We start from the raw sequence: 20069 nt of genomic DNA on the forward strand, positions 1-20069 counted from the left end.
CTATTGATAATAATTCTTGCTCTTTTTGTGATGGGGATATTGAATCAACAGAACATTTATTTTATAATTGTATTTTCTGTAAAGCCCTGTGGAACGATGTGCACTACTGGCTCTTTCCAAAGATTCCAAACTTACTTGAATTTTCTAAAAATGATATTATCTTTGGTTCTCTAAGAAAAGAAAAGAAGCTTGAAAATGTTCTAAATGTAATAATTATTATGGGAAAATTCTTCATTCACAAATGTCGTTTTCTGAAAATAAAGCCGTCCTTTTTTACTTTTCACAAAGAACTCTGCCTCTTCCTCTCATCTGTTAAATTTATGGACAACAAGCTCTGGTTCTGAATCATGTGATTATTGAACTAGATCTGCTAGAAATCCCCTAAGGTATAACGTTTTTTGTTTTTTTGTTTATTTGTTTTTTTTGTTTTTTTATTCTGTTTTTATTTATTTATTTATTTGTTGTTGTTTGTACTTCCTGTTCATTATCTATCTTCTATATGTTGGAATTCAGCCTGTTCTGATACTATTTCGTGTTGGGAAAATAGAATCTTTGTAGAGATTGCCATAATTGTTGTACATTTCTGTGAAAATAAATAAATAAATTTGATAATAGTTGACCTTTGACCCATTTCAGGATAAACCGGTTTTCCAGACACCTAATTGTACGTAAGAGGTTACACAAACATGGCGATGTCCTATTAATAAAATAATTAATGCAATTAATTAACATTAAATATAGTGGCGTGGTTGTTTGTGTGTCTGAGAGGGGTTACTTGAACCGGAAGTAATAAAACGACTCTAAAATATAAATAATATATAATAATATAATAATGCATTCATAATATAACATAAGCATATAGAGTTTATGTATGAGATTGTTAAACTTGGAATGAGATTAAATTTAAAATATATATTACGTAATTACGTATTCTGCGCGCTCTGCGCGAGTCCACCGGGCAAGCAGGTGCAACCGACACCTCCGGCACACCAACATTGGTTGCAAGAAGCATAGAGGTTCCTCGTGCCCGTTTGGTCTCGAGCCACACGAAGTAAGATGGAGATGTCGGGAGCCGCTGGTTTCTTCCTGTATTTCGCCTTCGGAAGCAACTTATTGAAAGAAAGGCTACAGCTGGCTAACCCGTCGGCGACATTTTATAAGACCGGTCGCCTGAAGGTGTGTACAATAAAAACAGCTTTATTATTATTGTATTTAGTCTTTATTATTGCTTCTGTAAACCACCTATTGGCAATGATGTGCTATCGAGTTTGTGACATTTAGATATTATGAGAGATTCGGGGACCATGAAACGGCTTGTTTGGTTGCATTAAATATAAACATATTTTTAGCTTGGTTGTGCGGTGTGTTAAATTGTTAACGTATTAATCTCTGTCTTAACTGTTCTAGTGGTTAATACGAACACCTCCAAGTTCACAGTGTAGTGATTTTGACATCACCTTCGTTCCCTGGCAACGTGAACGCAGCTGGACCTCGGGTATTTTAGCCAGAGGTGTCGTCCAAAAAGTGATTTGTGCGTCTATAACCTGTCCAAAATGTTTCACGAATGATATCAAATCAGTATTAGGTAGAAGGTACAATCAGGTGTTTTTCCAGTGTGAGGTTAATATAGCCTCAATTTATCAATTTAATCTGTCTTTTTTACATTATTTTTTAAAGAGATATGGACACAAGGGAATCGGAAATTGCAATAATTGTAGTATATGTGTGTATAAAAAAAGAACTAGATTGATTATAATGTAGGACGCAGAGTAGGTACAATAATGCTGAGTCATAAGGGCATTTATCAACATAAGCAAAAATATTACATGTAATAAAGACAAAGAAACATTGGAAATCATTTTTTGGCTCAGCAATAATAAAAAGTAGAAAAAATTAATAAACTTAAGCTTAACTTGGAAAACTAACTAAATAATAATAAGTAATAATACAGAAAGCATAGTGGAAAATATCCCTAGTTTGAGTAGTTTGTAGTTTGGTAAAAATCTATATTCACACCTTGCCCGATGAGACTTCGGATGTCAACAAGACTGTGAGCCAACTGCTTTGAAAAAGTTGTTTTTATTCTGTTTATCCAGCACATGCCCTTCATATGCTGGAGGACTAAAACTGACACTGAAACTAATAAAAAATAATAATAATAAACTGAATAAAAATTCAAATGAATTAGAAAATTCAAAACTATAGGAAATTGATGAGCTCATAATAAAATCAAAAACTATATACACTAGCTGTAAACAGTAGCAGTCCTTCTTCCTTTTTGTTTATATGGAAAATTAAACAGTACAGTTATCGTAAATCATACCAAAATTTTAAATGTGGTTTATATAATTGATTTGACTGGTTGCCGATGAAGCTGAGTTCATCTGAGAGTTGCACCTCCCCTGTTTGTGTCAGATCATTAGCTAGCAAAAACAAATTTAAACATTAACCACGTTTGTACCAAGAGGGAGATATTTACTAGTTATTTTCAACCCTCCTTTGTCAACGAGTGGTTTAAATGACAATTTATTATTTCTCAAAAGTCTTGAAGGAATGAAGGATATGGAAAACAACTGAGTCAGCCCCCTCCTGCATTAGCATCTTAGATTGGCCAAATAAAGGTTGCTGCTCTACCTCCTCTGATGTGCCAGCTGTAATAACAGGACTCGGGTGTACTGCAGTTTGACTCTGGTATAACAGCAAAACAAGCTCACGGGAGGGGGGGGGCACTGCTGAAATCACAAACAACACCCTTCTTACATTATAACAGTAAAACAAAGAGACTTGGTTGAAATGCTGTTACTTTGTATCCAGCTGCAGATAATGTTAAAGGTAAGAAAAGTGTTTCCCACTCAGATGAAGAGCATTAGAAGTAGCAAATCTCCACATAATGACTGGCATTGTTCTGTGTGTGTGTGTGTGTGTGTGTGTGTGTGTGTGTGTGTGTGTGTGTGTGTGTGTGTATAGGACTACAAACTGAACTTTGGCCTGTGGAAAGAACACATAGACAATGCTTGGCACGGTGGCGTGGCAACCATTGAGTCGTATCCAGGCGCAGAAGTGTGGGGGGTCATCTGGACTTTGAACAACGAACACCTCTCAAGCCTTGATGAGTGAGAGCCACACATGAACACGCAGCTATTGGTCCATTTCTGAGTTAATTTGTGTACTTTTAACCAACTGTTTTGTTTTTTAAATTTTTGTTCTTCTTTAGCCAGGAAGCAGTGAAGGCTGGTGTATACTCTCCACTGGAGGTCTCAGTGGAGACTGATAACGGGACCGTGCTCTGCAGGACGTATCAGATGAACAACTTCCACGCCTGTCCTCCCTCGCCACAATACAAACAGGTGCAAGGAAAACACCCTGATTCTTAGAGTATGCAATGAAATAAGATACACTCACCCACCACTTTATTAGGTACACCTTACTAGCGCCAGGTTGGACCATCCTTTTTTTCTTCAGAGCTGCTTTAATTATTCATAGCACAGATTCAACAAGGTGCTGGAAACATTCATCAGAGATTTTACTCTATATTGACAGGACAGCATCACACAGTTGCTGCACATTTGTCAGCTGCACATCCAAAAGGTGCATTACTGGACTGAGATCTGGTGACTGTGGATGTCATTTGAGTGGACATGATTTGAGCTTTGTGACGTGGTGTCTTATCCTACTGGAAGCTGCCATCAGAAGATGGCTGCAGTGTGGTTATAAAGGCGACATACTCAGGCAGCAATATTCAGGTAGGCTGTAGCATTACACAATGCTCAGTAGAGGCCAAAGTGTGCAAAGAAAATAGCCCCCACTCCCTTAGTACCAGCGTGAACTGTTGAAACAAGGCTGGATGGATCCATGCTTTCATGTTGTTTACATTAATTTTTCATCCTACCATCTGAACACTGCAGCAGAACTCCAGACTGATCAGACCAAGCCACAGTTTTCCCAGCCTTCTGTTGTTCAACTCATTAAGTTTAATTTTCCTCATTCTCCTCTGACCTCTACAAGATATTTTCACACAGAGAGTCTCAATTTCTTCTTTTGCAGAATATGCTCTGTAAACTCTAGAGATGCTTGTGTGGGAAAATCGCAGATCAGCAGACCATCTGTCACCAACACGACACGTTCAGAGTCACTGAAATCACCTATATTTCCTGTTCTGATCTTCAACCATGTCTACATCTGTAAAAGCACAGAGTTGCTTCCATGAGATTGGTGGGCGATTAGAGATTGCACTAACTAGCAGCTGAACATGTGTACCTAATAAAGTGGCCAGGGAGTGTTACTGTACATTGCAACACAAATCTCTCTTTTTTTTTTTAAACAAAAAACAAAACGTAATATTTAACATAATATCTGCTCATGTATGCATCACGCTGTGCCTCACGTAAGGTGGTGTGTCTGGGCGCGGAGCAGCACGGACTCCCCGTAGAGTACAAGAAGAGCCTGGAGGCCGTTCAAACCAACAACTACAGCGGCCCCTCGATCCTGGACCAAATCCCAACGATCACGAACCTGAGATTAAACAGTTCAAATTCAGGTTCCTGAACTTGGAAATGAAAGTGAGCAGAAATGCACCAGAATGAGATATAAAGCAGCTAATTGGTGGAGGAACTGTGGTGAGGAAGTTATCGCTTTTTTGTTTTCTTTTTTTGCAGATTATGGACCTTTTAACCTCAAACATGATTATAAATGATTACCATTATATAACAAGATTGAAACTGAGATATAATTAACAGGACAGGGAAAAATGTTTTTTGTTTCACAAATAACTCTCATGTTATGAAAGTGGCACCACTGTGTGGACAGAACTTAATAATGCATGCAATTTAATAACGAGACGTTTGGCTGAGCCCAGCACAAACCACGTCTTAATCACCGCTGAGCAAATAGATTGTGTTGAAAAATGTGTTTCATTTCAAAGACTAAAAATATGCAGCGCAGACACTTGTTACCACAGTGTTCCTCTGGGGTATATTAAACACTGATGACACACCCTTAAGACTCTAAACTTGTCCGCCTTTTATTACACATAATGCACTGCCTGTATTATGACTTTAAACCAGTTTGTTCACTTCTGTGAAAAAAGGAAAAGAAAGAGGGGCCTGCAGTTTGTAATTACACACAGGGGGGAAAAAAGGAAAATAAAAACATACCTTGGGATGCTTTAACACAGCTTAATTAAAAATTACATTTTTATTACAAAATGAAAATAAAAATGGACCATTCGTGTAAAAGGAAACCATGTTATTTTGTTTACACCACAGTGGCTTTGGACAGTGTATTTATTTTAACGCCTCCCAATATTTCAATATATTTATACTCTTGGACTTATAGAAAATACAAGTATATAGAAAACAAAACAGAAAACCGATGCGGGGAACACCCAATAACACGTTCTAGGTTCTGCTGAATCTCCCGAACAATTTCCTCAAATCTGAGGAAATGCGCAGACTTCACAATGGCACAAATTATAATCTAATCTGAAAGTAAAACAAAGGCTCATGCGGGGAACATGGCCAACAGCAAGTTCAGAACTCAAAACACTTATACATTCTTTAAAAGATTAACTTCCACACTGTGAGATGAGCATTCATCTCAGTAGGTCCACATGAGCTGGTGAGCTGGGCGAGAAAAAAAATTGAAAATAAAAAAGATAGTAATCTCCTTAAACTGTATAAATGTTGAGGGACAAGTGGAGTGAGTAATCTTAAAAGATCCAGTGGCAGAAATCAAAAGGCAAAGGTGAGAACCGGTTAAAACAAACAAACAAACAAACATGGTAAGGGAAAACTTGGTTTGATCAGCTTGTTTGTGTTGCGGTGTGCACCAAATACAAATGAACAAAAATAATGATTGCAAAAAGCAGCAAAAAGAGGCAGAAGCACTTAAGTCGAAACCATTGTGGAAAGAGATATCGTATCTAGCTAAATGCAATGTATCAGACAATACACTTGGACCTGCTTTCCCACAAGGCTTTGCATTTCTGTGGAAAAATATGGACCACTGACGAAGTACTGAAGTCAAACGAAGCACTAATAATGAAGGCTACATTAATAAACCACCCTCTGTTACAGGTAAGCTTCTATGTAAGATTATACATCATTCATTTACAATGCTTGATCAACCTCTCAGATGACTGTTAACACAAACGTGGTCATTATTAATGAGCTTATTTTCTTCTTTTAAATGCATTATTTTATTTTTATTTATTTTTTTGCACTTTTTCAGGTTCCACTTTCACGCACTTCTGAGCTCATTCCATCTGCTCCCCACCTGTGACTTTTTCATTTCCACTTTCGTCCATCGGTTCTGGTGCGTCTTCGCCGCTTTCCATCTCCTCTGTCGTGTCAGCTGCTGATTCGGCAGGCTGCTGCTCCGGGATGACCAGGTTGTGCTTGAGTTTGCTCAGTTCGGCCATGTTGAAGCCGAGGAGGATGCCTGCAGTGTTCCTCTTGAGACTCTTCATGCACTTGCTGCGTTTCTTGCTGAAGAGCGCCGCCAGCTCCGCCTTGGTAAGAGACAGCCTCTTGCACAGCTCTTCGGTCTCTGCTTTGGTCGCGTACGGGTTCACGTTGAAGTATTTGGATATGAAGTCTCTACGCTCCTCGCTGCAGCGGCGCTCCGTTGGGGTGGGCTCCAGCAGCAGCTTGACCGCCGTGTCGCTCTGAACTTCGGGCTCTGGCGGAGGCAACAACTTCTCCTGCTCTCGCTTCTTGCGCATGGCTGCCCTGTGTTCTCGCTCTCGTTTGTTGGCCTCGAGGACCTCCCGCCACGCAGCTTCCAGTCTCCTCTTCGACTGCAGCTCTGCTTCGGTTTCCGGAGGCTCTGTGGGGCGCACGATAGGAATCAAGCGAGCTGGAGCAACCCGAGCTGGAGCCACACGAGCTGGAGTCACGCGAGCTGGAGTCAATGTCTGTTTCATAGTCAGCCCTTGTGGTACTTGAAGGAAGTAGAGACCGGAAGCCTGATTGACCTGCTGAGCTGGTTTTGGTGGCGGCTGGGGTGCTGCAGCAGGTGTGGGTGGTTGTTGTGGCTTGGGTGAACAACGACATCGCTGAATGTGGAGCATCACAGCCTGCTGGGTGACCTTTCCTGTGTACACGCCGTTGCAGTATATGCACTTGAAAGCCTCCGTCTTGAGAATAGCGTGGATAGTGGGTGCTACAAAGTGCTTCTGTTTCAGGTGCTGCAAGTAGTCTGACTCCTGCTGAAACTTTTCATCACAAAAGGGACAGTAGGAGCTGTTGACTTTGACGGGTACGGAGCAGATTTCCGGGTGGTTGCTGGGCTGCAACTTAAAGAAAATCAGATCTAGGGAACTTGTGACCAAGGCGAGCTTGACCTCTGCGTCACCAAGGATCTCTCTTGGCGCAGAGGTGTGAACGTCAAAATAAGGGAACAGGATCCCTCCAGCACCCTTTGAGTAGACTCTGTACTTCTGCCTCAGGAAATCACAGTATGCCTTGCTTGTAGGATTGTGCTGCTTTACATGTTCGATGAGCTGTTTGATTGAGAAGAACAAGGCTGAGCAGTACAAGCAATTCAAGCCATGCAGCAGGTGCTGGAAGACGCTCTTTTCTGATAGTAGAATTTTGCAGGTTAGACATTTCACAGTTTTGTCAGGCATTTTTTTCAGGAATGCAGCTCGCGCAGCTACACTTTCTGACTTGGACGAGGAAGATTTTGTCTGGTGGGCGACCTCGGTGTGCATGTCAAAGACATTGGAAGGGAAGAGTTCATTGCAGAGGGGACAGGTTATCCATTTCTTAGTTTGTGGCGTGGAATTTATTTGTTCAACTGACTTGAGGGCAGTACTTGTGCTGTGAGAGACTGGCACTGCTACTTGCAGGGGAGCAAAAGTGTACGTGGGCATTCCGTTCACCTTGTTGCCAGTCGGGATCAGGTGACTCAGCAGAGACTGTGAAGTCAACATAGTACCTTGTAGGCCGATTTGGTTTGTTGCTAAACTGTGTGTAACTGCAGCAGGCTTGGGTACAGTCCCAGGTCCAGCTGCTACGTTCGCCTGCAGTCCCGACTGAAGGAGGATCTGCTGCGCTTGTGGGGTCTGTTGTGCAGGAGCAGGAGCTGAAGGAGGCGCTGAAGCGGGAGTTAAGGTCACTGGCGCCTGTTTTAGAGCAAGATTCGAAACTGTGGGAAGGTGGACCATAGGCGGTCCTTGGGGCAAAGCACTTCGGAGGGCTATCGTGGCACCGGGCTGAAGCAAACCTTTAGCCTCAGCACTAGCTAGCTGCACTAGCGCTGAGGCCTGAGGTGGCAGGAAAGCTTGGTTTGTTCCAGGGCCACAGATCAGAGTGGTACTGTTTGCAGTCCCTTGTACTTGCTGTAATGTCACTACAGTCCCAGCAGGTTGGCCGTTACTTGGCAAGACCAAAGATTTACTATTGAGCATTTGAGGTTGCTGTGGTTTGGGAGCAATACTTGGGAATGTCACAAACACACCATTCCCATTAGGAGTCGGTTTAACAATGTAGTTCTTATTCTCATAAATCAGAACCTGCACTTGTGTGCTTACTGTATAATGTGATGGCTCGATGAGCATGTGATGCAACATTTGGTCTAGAGTTCCAGTGTTCACCTTGCACATCTTGCAGCAATACACTTTGACAGATGAATTCCCCTGAAGGTGCAACCTGTAACCGATGTACTGCTCTGCCAAACTCTCCATGTGCTTCAGAATAATGTGCTTCTTCATTGCAAAGATAGAAGATGTGGGAAACGCACATCTTCGACACTGATACCTCTCGTTTCCACGATGGGTGGGTAAAGATGTTTCCCTCTGCAGCGGTATCTGGGTGTTTGACACAGGGAGTTTGGCGTGGAAGAACAGCATGTGCTTCTTCACAACCTTGGGGTGGCCGATGAAGACGCACTGTGAGCAGGGTGTCAGCGCACAGAAGGACTGGACGTAACCGTGGCAGCGGGAGACATGGCTCCTGAAGTTGTAGATGTTTTGTGAAGAGTACTTGCACAGGCTGCAGCACAGAGATCGAGACCGATACGGCCACTGAGGACGGCGAAAAGACAATGAAAGCGTAAGAGGAGGCAAAAAAAAAGTGCTTTTAAAGAATCCACAGCATGAGAAAAATTTTTTTTTTTTTTTTTTAAATATCAGGTTTACCTTCTTTTGCATTCTGCTGTAGTATCCTTCCGCAAAATCCATCCACTCAGTTTCCTGAAAAGCATCATCTTCATCCGAGTTTTTCTCAGAGTTTTCATTTATTTCCTGCACAGAACACACATATTTCAAATAAAAGTAAAAACACTGTGTGAAACTCCAACTTATCAACTTCCATTTACAGCTGTGTTTAGCGAAGGTTAATTCAGTCTAATGCACTTATGCCAATTCATTATTACCCTGCTCACTTACCCAACACCACAGACATCTCTTGACAGTTATCAGGCCACATCACATCACCCAACCCCACCTGTTGCCATGACAACAACAGAATAACCTAGATATGGTGTCCCCAACCACCAACCCTTCACTTCAGCCTGCATCTCATGTAAAACAAAGTAATACAGACTTTAAAGAAATTTAACTGTATTTATTTAAAAAATAAATAAATAAATAAATAAAAATAAAGCAGACAGAACACAGCTATGACAGATTGTAAGCCTCATGTTCTACACATCTTCCTCCCAGCAACAAAGACAATCTTTACAGTCACTCGAGGTTTTAAGGTGATAAAGATCATTGTCACAAACTGAGCATCTGAAGTGGGAAATGTAGGTTCAGGGCCTCTCACTGAGAGGGTTTTGGCCTTCCCTCCAGTGGAAAACCACAAGAACGGTCATATAAATATTTTTTCAACTGACTTTTTAAAATTTTTTAAAGCAGGCTTTTATTACTTAAATATTTTACTCATCAAATTGCTAAAAAAACAAACACCAAAATTAAATGATTTGGTTTTAAGGTTAAAACTCAAACTCTTTTTCCTCATCTACAAGCAGACCAATCATGCTCATTTGCATCCTCAAAGACCTTTTTTTACAAAGTTTGTTCTCGAGTTCAAGCGAATCCTTTCAAGTCATTTTAGAGGCAGTTCCCTCAAGACATGTCTGAGGTATCGTGTTCACAAGAATAGGACCGATGGGGCAGACGGAAACCTGAAAACATGACACCTCCAGCCAGGCCACTGCCACCAGCTGCAGCAGTTTCTGAGGCCTAAAAACTCTTTAAGAGCTTCTCTGTCCTAAAGCAGCTGTCATTACTTTTTAATAGTTAAAACCTAATTTATAGAATTACACCAGGAACCAAAAATTATATCAGAGTTTGTGTCAGAAAATACGGTGGCCCTGAGGTGCCAAACACACTGCAACTTAAAAAAAAAACAAAAAAAACAAAAACCCAGCAAATAGAAAAAACGCTGCAAAAGAACACAAAACATAACAGAAGTGTTTCTGTGGAGCCAAAAAAAAAAATAAAGATGGAAAAGCTGCAGACTTGGCAAGCTAACAGTAAACGGCTAATAGCTTCTTTTTCTTCCTCCTAGCATTATTCCCGCTCTGCGAGGTCCGCTTTTCTGCAAAGCCACCTCCATCTTCTTCACATAGTCTTTAATTCGGTCCATCCATCACCTTTTTGGTCTGCCCCTTGGTCGCTGAGTCTTAGTGCTGTTCTTGTCAACAAGTTTTTGTCACTTCTGACCACGCGTCCATACCATCGCAGTCGTGCTACTTGCTCTTCTCCGTGATTGGTGCGATGCCCAGCCGCTTTCGGATGTTAATGTTCATGAGGTGGTCCCACCGTGTCACGCCCAGGCACCACCAGTAAACGGCTAATAGCAAACATGATTATATGAATCATTCAATTAAAACACACATTACCTGCACCTTTTCACTTCCGTAGATGCTCTGTCAAAGTAAAGCACTTCTTTTGTGTTTTTTGAGATTTTGTTTTATCTAATCCCGTTCTATTTTTTGTGCTTTTGCAGTTTTTTCCCCATTTGCTGTTTTTTTTATAAAGTTGCAGTGCATTGCATCGTCAGAGCAGAGACAAGCAGAGCTACTGAGCTACAAGTGATTCCTTGTGTCAAGGGAGCAGCTGAAGCTAGTTTTGTAAACTGTTACTGCAATAATGGATGCAATTAATAGTTAATACAGTATCTTGATTTTTAACTGTCTAGCCTAGTCAGTGAAAAATGCCCAACTTGTTTAGTATTTAACAAAGCATCATACAGTCTCCCTGTGAGTGCTACTCTTATGTAAATGTGAGATCATGATGATTGGATCCATTTGCACTTTACAGTAGAGCAGGGCGATATGGCCAAAAATATTTATCACGATATATATTTGAAAATTTGCGATAACGATATAATTGACGATATAATTGATGCGAGACAAAATACAACTCCACAACATTACTAGCGCAAAAAGACAACCTTCCATTTATTTTCACTTAAACAGGAAGCTGGTTTTTATGTACATTAAAGCTTTAGAAAAATGTAACAGTGCAAATGCAAATTCCTTGCTGAAAGTTTAACCAAAAGGCATTTCCAGTAGAAATGGGCTGACATATCATGAGCATAACCACGTATAATATGGTTATATGGTTAAAAAGAGGTGCTTTGCAACATTAAACTGCAGTGTGCAGTACGTATTTTTCGGACCATAAGGTGCACGGGATTATAAGGGACATTAAGCGAAACAAAGCAGTCAGATAAATCAAACTTTATTAAACTCATTCTTCTTGCTTCCTCCACTTCTGTACCATTGATTCATTAATGTTGAATTCTCTGGCAGCTGCTCTATTCCCATGTCGTTGCAGTATATTAATGACTAACCTCGTATTGTGGATGGATTATCTCAGTTGTTCTCCTGACTGAAGATTGGTCCTTTTACAGCATCCTGCCATGCGATTGCATTTGTCTCTAACTATCAGGAACTTTAACGTTAACTTTTATAAGTGGAAAAGTGTTAGTGTTCGTCCTCCAGCTTCACTGTTTATGTTATGCTAACATAGCTTTGTCGCTAGCGGTCACGTAGCACATCATTATATACCAGCTAGCCCAACTTCAGTAACCCTACAAACGTCACTGCTGTTTAGTTTCCTGTCTTCATTTATGTTGGAAGTGATAGCAGAGCTGTACGTTTGATTTTTTTCAGAAATCTCTCAGTCAGAACATGCAATATCATGCTTAGGTAACTAGCGAAACTAGCGAGCTAACTTCCGCTAGCTTCCTGCTAACTTCTAACTCCGTTAAATGTAATAACTTTTGTTTTCATGGATGCCTGGAAGTTAAACTTCATAGTTACACCTGGTAAAGCAGCAATGCTGATCGTTTTATTAAAGATGAAAGAATTTAGACAGTTTTTAACTCTCAGTGATGCTGCAGTGTTCGTTTGACCTGAAGCATACGGAGTTTAGGACCCAGATTACTCCCAGATTTAAGAGCATCTTAGTCCGACAAATACGACAATAACGACGGCCGCTTGCATGTTCTGTAAAAAAAAATGTGCTTTGTCGTGTATCTGACGGACAAACACCAAACCAGTTCCACATCACTGAAGTTGCACCATTTTTACAAACCAATTCTGGTTCATCTGTTTCACTCAACAATCGGCCATGTGCGCATGAACACAAAGGCACTGCGCATGCGCGTTTACTCATATTCTATCGCGATATTTCATTTTCCTATCGTTGCCTAACATTATACCAGTATTACCGTGAACGGTATAACATGGCCCAGCCCTACTTTACAGTGTAAAGCTGTAAAGCAGAATCAGTGATGAGTTTGTGTGGATGCAGCAGAATGGGATGAGTGTTTGGGATTAAAAACCCCATTTGCAAAATATTTTGAGAAGTTGGGACTAAACAACACCCTGTAAACATGTGAGAACTTAGGAGGCAAACAGCTTCATATTTTCCTCATTCTTGCTTGATGCAATATTACCACCTCTTTTTCAACGACGAGTACAAGATCTCTGCAGTGGGTGACATTTCTGGAGCGCAGGCAGGCCATTTTAGCTCCTGAACTCATACTGCAGAGTCATGCTGTTGGAATATATACCTAATGTAGGTTGGCATCATCTTAGTGAAATAAGCAAGAACTTCTCTGAAAAATGCTGTAACCCAAACCTTCTGTACTGTCTGCTGTTTGTTTTGGCTCTCTGATAAGCAACAAGGTCAGCCTAGTTGCGTGTTGACAGTACTTCCTTATGTGAAGAGGATATGAAACTATAGCTGTAACGTTTGACGTGTTTTCAGGCGAGAATGTAGCTGTGTAAACCTCAAATATCTGCTCAGTTTATCAAGACACCGCATATTTTCAAAAGCGCTCCGACGTTTTCGGAGACGTCTGTTACCCACTAGCTCGATAGCGAGCCGGGGACAAGGATCACTAGAGCCAGTGAGAACACCGGACTCCCGGCAAATCGTTTTCAAACCCACCGCCGTCTTTCGCTACTCAGGTTAAACATATATGAGTCACTTAGATAACTTAAAAATATTATTCTTTGGCTTTTTTCAGTATTTTATTTGTTCCTGTTGGCTGAGTTTATTAAACTTCACCAAAACAATCTGCACAATTCATTAAAATTTAATAAACTACCATCTTATTTTTAGTTAGCACATACCTTAAACACTTAAAGCTGTAGGCTAATGATAGTTATATAAGAGCAGATGCATGCTGGTGCAATAAGCATCCGTTTTACGTCCAATGGATGCATGATCTGATTAGTCGACTAATCGCAAAAATAATCGGTGACTAATCGACTATCAAAATAATCGTTTGTGGCAGCCCTAGTTCAGAGACATCAGGACAACATAAGACTGAGATTCAGACACATCGTAGATCTACTCGACTTTAACAGCTGTATTGTTTCAGAGACGTCAGTATATTATGTAAGTATTATCCATCACTGACAGAGAATGAAAATAAACAAAATATGTGAAAGCGGAATTTGACAGCTGTGTGCACCAATCTCTGTGCACAAACTACTGTTTATTATCAGTTTGTGTCCTGTGTGTGTGTCCTGTGTGTGTGTCATGTAATGAGCAACAACAGAGCCTGTCCCACCAACACTCCACCTTAACTTCCATTAAAATATCGACAACAGAAAAATGCAAGATTCAGCTCTCAACATTCAGAGGTGACCAGCTTCACACAGCAGAGGTGGGCAACCCTTACCATCAAAAGAAACATTTTTGACCCTCCCTAAATATAACAGCAATGCTACGTGCTTGTTTGTTTTATTTTTCTTTTTGCTAGTTTGTCATCCAGATCAAGCTCACCGAATCTGCTAATACAGTGTAAGACTCTCCACTTTCCTCTGATTGCACCGTATTTGAATTACTGTGCAGAGGTTTGGGGCAATACTTACAAATGTTCGCTATCATCAATCTTTATATTACAAAAAAGGGCCATAAGGATAATCCATAAAACTGGTTACAGAGATCATACAAATCCACTATTCTTAAAATCAAAAATTCTAAAATTCACAGATCTGGTTCATTTTCTCACAGCACAAATTATATATAAAGCAATAAATAACCTGCTTCCTGACAATATTCTAAAAATGTTTTCTAAAAGGGAACGGGGATACAATTTGAGGGGGGAATTAAATTTAAAACATCCTCGTATCCGTACAACATTAAAAAGTTTTTGCATCTCTGTGTGTGGAGTGAAGCTGTGGAACAGACTAAGTATAGATATGAAGCAATGTCCGAGCATGGCACAGTTTAAAAAGCGGTTTAAGGATATGGTTTTTACAGGGTACAGGTAGAGATTTGATAGGGTGTTCTTGTCTAATATTTTCATGTGTGTGCGCATGCACGGGTTTGTTGGTATGGGTAACATATATATATATATATATATATATAAAATTGTAGGTTGTGTATCCTTGAGGTGTTAATGGGGTTATTGAAAATGTGTATATGTGCGTATGTGCGTATATACGTATGTATGGATAGATAGAAACATATATGGGTATATATTAAAAAAATTTTTTTTACACATAACATATAATGTAATTGCAAGGAGGTATTTCTGTAGTCTATTGATACTAGATAGTGGAAAAGGGGTGGGATTAAATAAGCTTATGCTTCTTCCTGCTCCTTTTTGAACATGGACGTTATTTGGAGTTGTGGTTGCTCGTTTTCCTTTTGTTTGCTTTGTTCATTTGTCTCTTTTAATTCTATTTTTTTATACTTTTTCAACATGTTCAAAATAAAGATTCAATCAATCAATCAATCAAATGTTTCCTCTTTTGGGTTGGAGTCCATAACAAACAGTGGGAAGGGACTTTGAACCCATTTATTTTTCTACATCCATGCCAGGTCCAGCAAAACGTAAGGTGGTGCAGGCTCTGATTTAACTGATTCATTTTTTTGTTTTTTAAAAGGCAGAACATTTTTACAACTGGAAAATGTAAAACATTACTCACAAATACAAGAACTAAAAATGAAAAATAACTACTCCATAATAAAGTCATTTTTTTCCTCCTCTCTCTTTCTTTTGTCTTAGCTGCAGGGAGAGGGAGCCACACGTTTGCCAACCTCGGCTCAAAGCCTAGGCAGGGCACTAACAGCTGTGAGCCAACCCCCTGTGTCTCTGGCATTTCTAATAAATCAATGAGTGAAGAAAATCCACTGAGCACTCCGTCCTCTCTGATCCCGGGCCTCCTTAGGGCAACTATCGCAGCCACAACCAGCGCAAAACCCTTAAGACGCCACATTTTTACGACAATGTAGATGATGAAACACCCAAATGCTGCGGTTTTTACACTGAGGGCCACTATTCTTTTTGAAGAGACTTCTTCTTATACCCAGCCATGTTGCTGAACGGTCACCAATTAAACTAATTAGGTATGTTATGCTTTTATGTTATTTTCAAACAAACATGGGCTAACGCATTTCTGAAAATCAGCATGTTCTGCTTTCTTTCTACTTGAGTTGCTGTTACTAGAGCACAACAGAGTAAACAACACTCAAGCCCAGAGATCTGTCAGATTATTCTCCACGACAGAAACCTACCTTCAGCAGGTTCTGACAGTCTTCCAGGCCGATCTCACTCAAGATGCTCTTCACTGCCTTCCTCGCTTTGCGGATCTTTTCGATATTTCCAACTGGGACCTGATACATGATTCCTCACAAGCCCTTATAAAGGAAAATAAGTTTTCAACTGGTTACAAAGCATTCGCGCTCTTCTATTAATTATAAAATAATTATCAAAATATGCTTTTATTGCATTTATAGTGCAAACATACATCATATTTCTCAGCCTACAAAATTACCATTGTTTTTTAATTGTAGCATCATTAAATTAGTAAAAATATTTTCTGTAGCCCCAAAACAAGTGAATAGTATGGTGAAAAGGTGAACATGGCACACACTGGGCAGAATAACAAAGGTTAGCTGAGGTCAGGTAATGTATGCAGTATTACATCAATAATTTATAACCCTATTATGCCAATAAATAAAACACATAAACAGTAAATGAAGATGGAATAACGGACGGGGTAATAATGATGTAGTTAAATAATCCACTGCAGCATAGTGACAACCTGCCTGTATTTAGTACTGATTGATGAGAATCACAGCATGGCTGAATATGGGTATAATGTCTGCACAGGCTCTGTGGTAACACAAATAAAAGCCGTAACAGTTAGTGTGCATCAGCTGATATCACTCTCAGCATCTGTGCAAAAACACCAGCCGTTCGCCAGTGAGCACTACAAAAAAAGTTATTTTCAGTCAGTTAAAAGTGCGAGATTTAGATCACCTGTAAACTAAAAGCCTGTCCCCCTCACACATGCCATCCATGCTAACACTACAATGTGTCTGCTGGCCGTACTGAAGTCCTAAAAAAGCCCGGGGAGGCACGCTGACAACAAGCCGGTGACTAAGACGGCGAGGGCGCATCCGCCTACACGAGGATGCCCACAGCCTCCTCGCACATATTTACCTCGTCCAATTTTCAGCGTAGATTAACGTTAGTTGTCGCTGTGCCACCACCGACAGAGCTAAGGGTTTTCCCACTTCCACCGGCCCGCAACTGTGTGTATCAGTGAGCTGCGTCTACTGGCGGTGCTGCGCGCAGACGCTCCCCCGAGCGGCATTCGCTGTCCGTGCACACCGCTCTACGAACACCCTGCTTAAATATGAAACGTGATGTTTGCGAAACCACTCCGGAGACAAGTTATCTTTTTTCTTTTTTGGTCCAGCTTTTGTCCCTTTCTTCCCCCCTATTGAGGAAAAAATGGCGCTTAAGTTCAGGATCTGACGTAGCTGCCTCATTTGCATACAGCACAAACTGACCAATGGGAGCGCTCGCCTGCTAAAACCCGAATAACTTTTTATTCTCTCACTGGAACCCTCAGCCCGGCTCCCGGTTGCCCAGGTGACGCACTCTGTGGTTCACTTTCTGAATTTCATGCCACATCTGACCTGGTGAGCCCACATTTACCATTCCCATCTAATAGCTAGGTAGGGGGCGTGGCTCCTGCGACCCCCCCCCCCCCACAGCAGCAAGTCACGTGATACATGCTCAAGCCCAACCAATGAGGTGTCGAGAAAATGAGCTAAATGGGTGGTCTTTGACGTGTGATGTCATATCATGCTACTTTCCGTACCCAATTACTTTGAGCCACCATTTTGATTGAGGGAGAAAGCGAAATGAGTAGGTTAGATGTCTTTAGGCTAGCAAAAGATTAAGTGTTAGGATTTTTTATTGTGTTTTACAGTTACAACTTGACAAAATGGCTAGTTACCATCATGTGGTAATTTATACCAACTGCGAAATCTTGTTACATATATTTTATAGATAGTTGTAGCTAACTGTAAAAGTTGATTAGAGCAATTTCCAGGTTAACAATTTTACCTTCAGCTTTTCCCGCCTACAGGTAATTCAAGCACAGCTTGAGCGCTGCGTTAACCACCTATCTGACTGTCGCCTGCATGCTAACCTTAACAACCAAGGTTAGTTTAGGCAAAAACTGGATGAAATATAAACAAATCAATAATCTCTTCAACATGTCTGTGAAGGTTCTCAGTCATCCAGGTCATCATAGTCAAAGGAGCTTACAAAGAAAAGCATCTGGACTTCTTTAAGTTACTTGAAGACATTTCACCTCTCATCCGAGAAGCTTCTTCAGTTCTAAGGTCAAATGGTGGAGAGTCCCAGATATAAACCTAGTGGGAGTAACCCCCCACAGAGGGACAAAAGGACTCCCTGATGATCCTCTAATCGCCTGAGCCAAGGTGTGAAACTGGGTGTGGGTCCCAATCAGCCAGAGTTTCGGGTGAGTTCATTGTGAAACCTGGCCCCACCTTATCATGCGAATTCCTGAGATCAGATGGCCCAGGATGTGAGTGGGCGTTAAGGCGTCTGGGAAGGGATCTCAAAACTGGATTATAGATGGCAGACAGTTGGTGTCGTAAACCACCGCCTCTGTTCAAAGATGGTCGCTCACAGTGGACATAGATGGCTTCTTTCACTCCTCTTTCAAACCATCTGTCCTCTCTTTCCAAAATGTGAACATTGGCATCCTCGAAAGAGTGTCCTTTATCCTTAAGATGCAGATGGACTGCTGAGTCTTGTCCTGTGGAGGTGGCTCTTCTGTGTTGTGCCATGCGCTTGTGAAGTGGCTGTTTGGTCTCTCCGATGTAGAGGTCTGGGCATTCCTCGCTGCACTGTACAGCCAAGAAAAGAAGTCCAGACGCTTTTCTTTGCAAGCTCCTTTGAATCTCTTCAACAGTCTCTTCTTTGTAATGGCCTGATAACCAACACTTGCATTGCCTGATTTAGGCTCACACCCAAGTCAGATACTGCAAACAGAATGGACACACGAAGTGCCATACTTACACATATAATGACTGTACTCCAATATGTATCTCTAAGGCTAACAGCTAAGTTAGATTAGCATTGTCTCCAACCCAAAGTTAGCGAAGACAAAGATTTCCATTCTTTTTCTTTGCGATTTCCTTTGCTCATACCAACAAAAGGGTGTTCACTTTAGACCAATTAGCAATGGTCCAATCAGAGTTGCTCTATTTGTGCAGTCAAAGAGTGGATGATGTGAATCGCTCAAGCATATAATTTCAGATCGATCGAGTCTGTGGTAACCTTGAATTTAAGCTATTTTCTCTGCATTGCTGTGTGTATTTTCCCCTTGCAGACCATTTAGGTGCAAGATTTTATTCATTTATTTTTTATTACAATCAGATCCACTGCTGTCAAGCACAATGCCCAATTCATCAATACACACTCCAAACACAATGGAAAGCACTGTGCATGATCCATCTGCTGATCTATTCATCTTTTAAACCAATTAAAATGCAAGCAACACTTCTCTAATGAACACTTGAGGCACATGAGACACTTGATAGGAGCTGTAATGATCCCCGTTAGACAAATACATCCCTCAGATTAACTCGATTCTGACGTGCAACATCGAGGAAATAATTCAGCATCTTTAATTCACTCTGAAGTGTATTTATTCTGAGGAAATAACTTTGCACAAAACACATCAATATTTCCTTCGTGCCCCAGTGCTTCTTATGGTCTGCACTTAAAACATCTTTCTTATAAATATGTAATTATCAAAATTACACCCTGTTTTGTATATTGTCATGGATCTTACTGGAAGCTTCAGAGAACACTAAGAGGTCCGAGCTGGGTGTCTCATTCACTGACAGGGCATGCAAGGTAATTTACAAACAGTGAGGGCAGGGGTTTATCCATTTTATCCAGTGTACTCTCAGCGCAGCTGTGGCCGCACTGGCATTCTGATCTGAAGGATCAGCTCTTAATTTGATCTAAGTGCTGAAAATGAACCACACTGCTTGAACACATACGCAAATGTTGCAATGTATGGTGGAAACACAACACTGTACAGGTTGAACTCAACTGTAATTTTTGTAATGTTTAGGATGAAATCCCGCAAGCGGGTCAGTTTTCATTATAACAGGACCCACAGCAGCAAGTGATTAAAAGCTCCTTTCTGTCTAAAGATGCAATGCAGTGTGATAAACTGCTGGAGTGCTTCTAGTGGACATCCAGCAAATGGTTATTACCCTTCCCCTCAAATATATTTGCACTGTCAGTTTA

General features: G+C 40.9%; 2 protein-coding genes across 2 annotated transcripts; one reads left to right on the forward strand and one right to left on the reverse strand.

The window, feature by feature from the left end:
* Positions 1-872: 872 nt before the first annotated feature.
* On the forward strand, positions 873-4999 carry ggcta (gamma-glutamylcyclotransferase a). The gene is made up of 5 exons (XM_026155657.2): positions 873-1176; positions 2968-3113; positions 3215-3347; positions 4390-4559; positions 4656-4999. The coding sequence occupies exons 1-4, from the start codon at positions 1057-1059 to the stop codon at positions 4543-4545; spliced, it is 555 nt and encodes a 184-aa protein (XP_026011442.1). The 5' UTR covers positions 873-1056; the 3' UTR covers positions 4546-4559; positions 4656-4999.
* On the reverse strand, positions 4996-17352 carry adnp2b (ADNP homeobox 2b). The gene is made up of 4 exons (XM_026155652.2): positions 16926-17352; positions 15995-16117; positions 9140-9244; positions 4996-9025 (listed from the first exon to the last, which is right to left on the reverse strand). Exons 2-4 carry the CDS (start codon positions 16100-16102, stop codon positions 6254-6256), a joined length of 2985 nt encoding a protein of 994 aa, XP_026011437.1. The 5' UTR covers positions 16103-16117; positions 16926-17352; the 3' UTR covers positions 4996-6253.
* Positions 17353-20069: the final 2717 nt, after the last annotated feature.

This window comes from Astatotilapia calliptera, chromosome 22 (genome assembly GCF_964374335.1).
Source record: "Astatotilapia calliptera chromosome 22, fAstCal68.1, whole genome shotgun sequence".
NCBI classification, from domain to species: domain Eukaryota; kingdom Metazoa; phylum Chordata; class Actinopteri; order Cichliformes; family Cichlidae; genus Astatotilapia; species Astatotilapia calliptera.

Bases quoted from the DNA above. Each gene is read 5' to 3' on its own strand.
- ggcta (XM_026155657.2), top strand. From the start codon at position 1,057: ATGGAGATGTCGGGAGCCGCTGGTTTCTTCCTGTATTTCGCCTTCGGA. The intron at 3,114-3,214 runs GTGAGAGCCACA...GTTCTTCTTTAG, and splicing joins CACCTCTCAAGCCTTGATGA to CCAGGAAGCAGTGAAGGCTG. The intron at 3,348-4,389 runs GTGCAAGGAAAA...GCCTCACGTAAG, and splicing joins CCTCGCCACAATACAAACAG to GTGGTGTGTCTGGGCGCGGA.
- adnp2b (XM_026155652.2), bottom strand. From the start codon at position 16,102: ATGTATCAGGTCCCAGTTGGAAATATCGAAAAGATCCGCAAAGCGAGG. The intron at 9,245-15,994 runs GTAGGTTTCTGT...TGTTCTGTGCAG, and splicing joins ACTGTCAGAACCTGCTGAAG to GAAATAAATGAAAACTCTGA. The intron at 9,026-9,139 runs GTAAACCTGATA...CGCCGTCCTCAG, and splicing joins ACAGCAGAATGCAAAAGAAG to TGGCCGTATCGGTCTCGATC.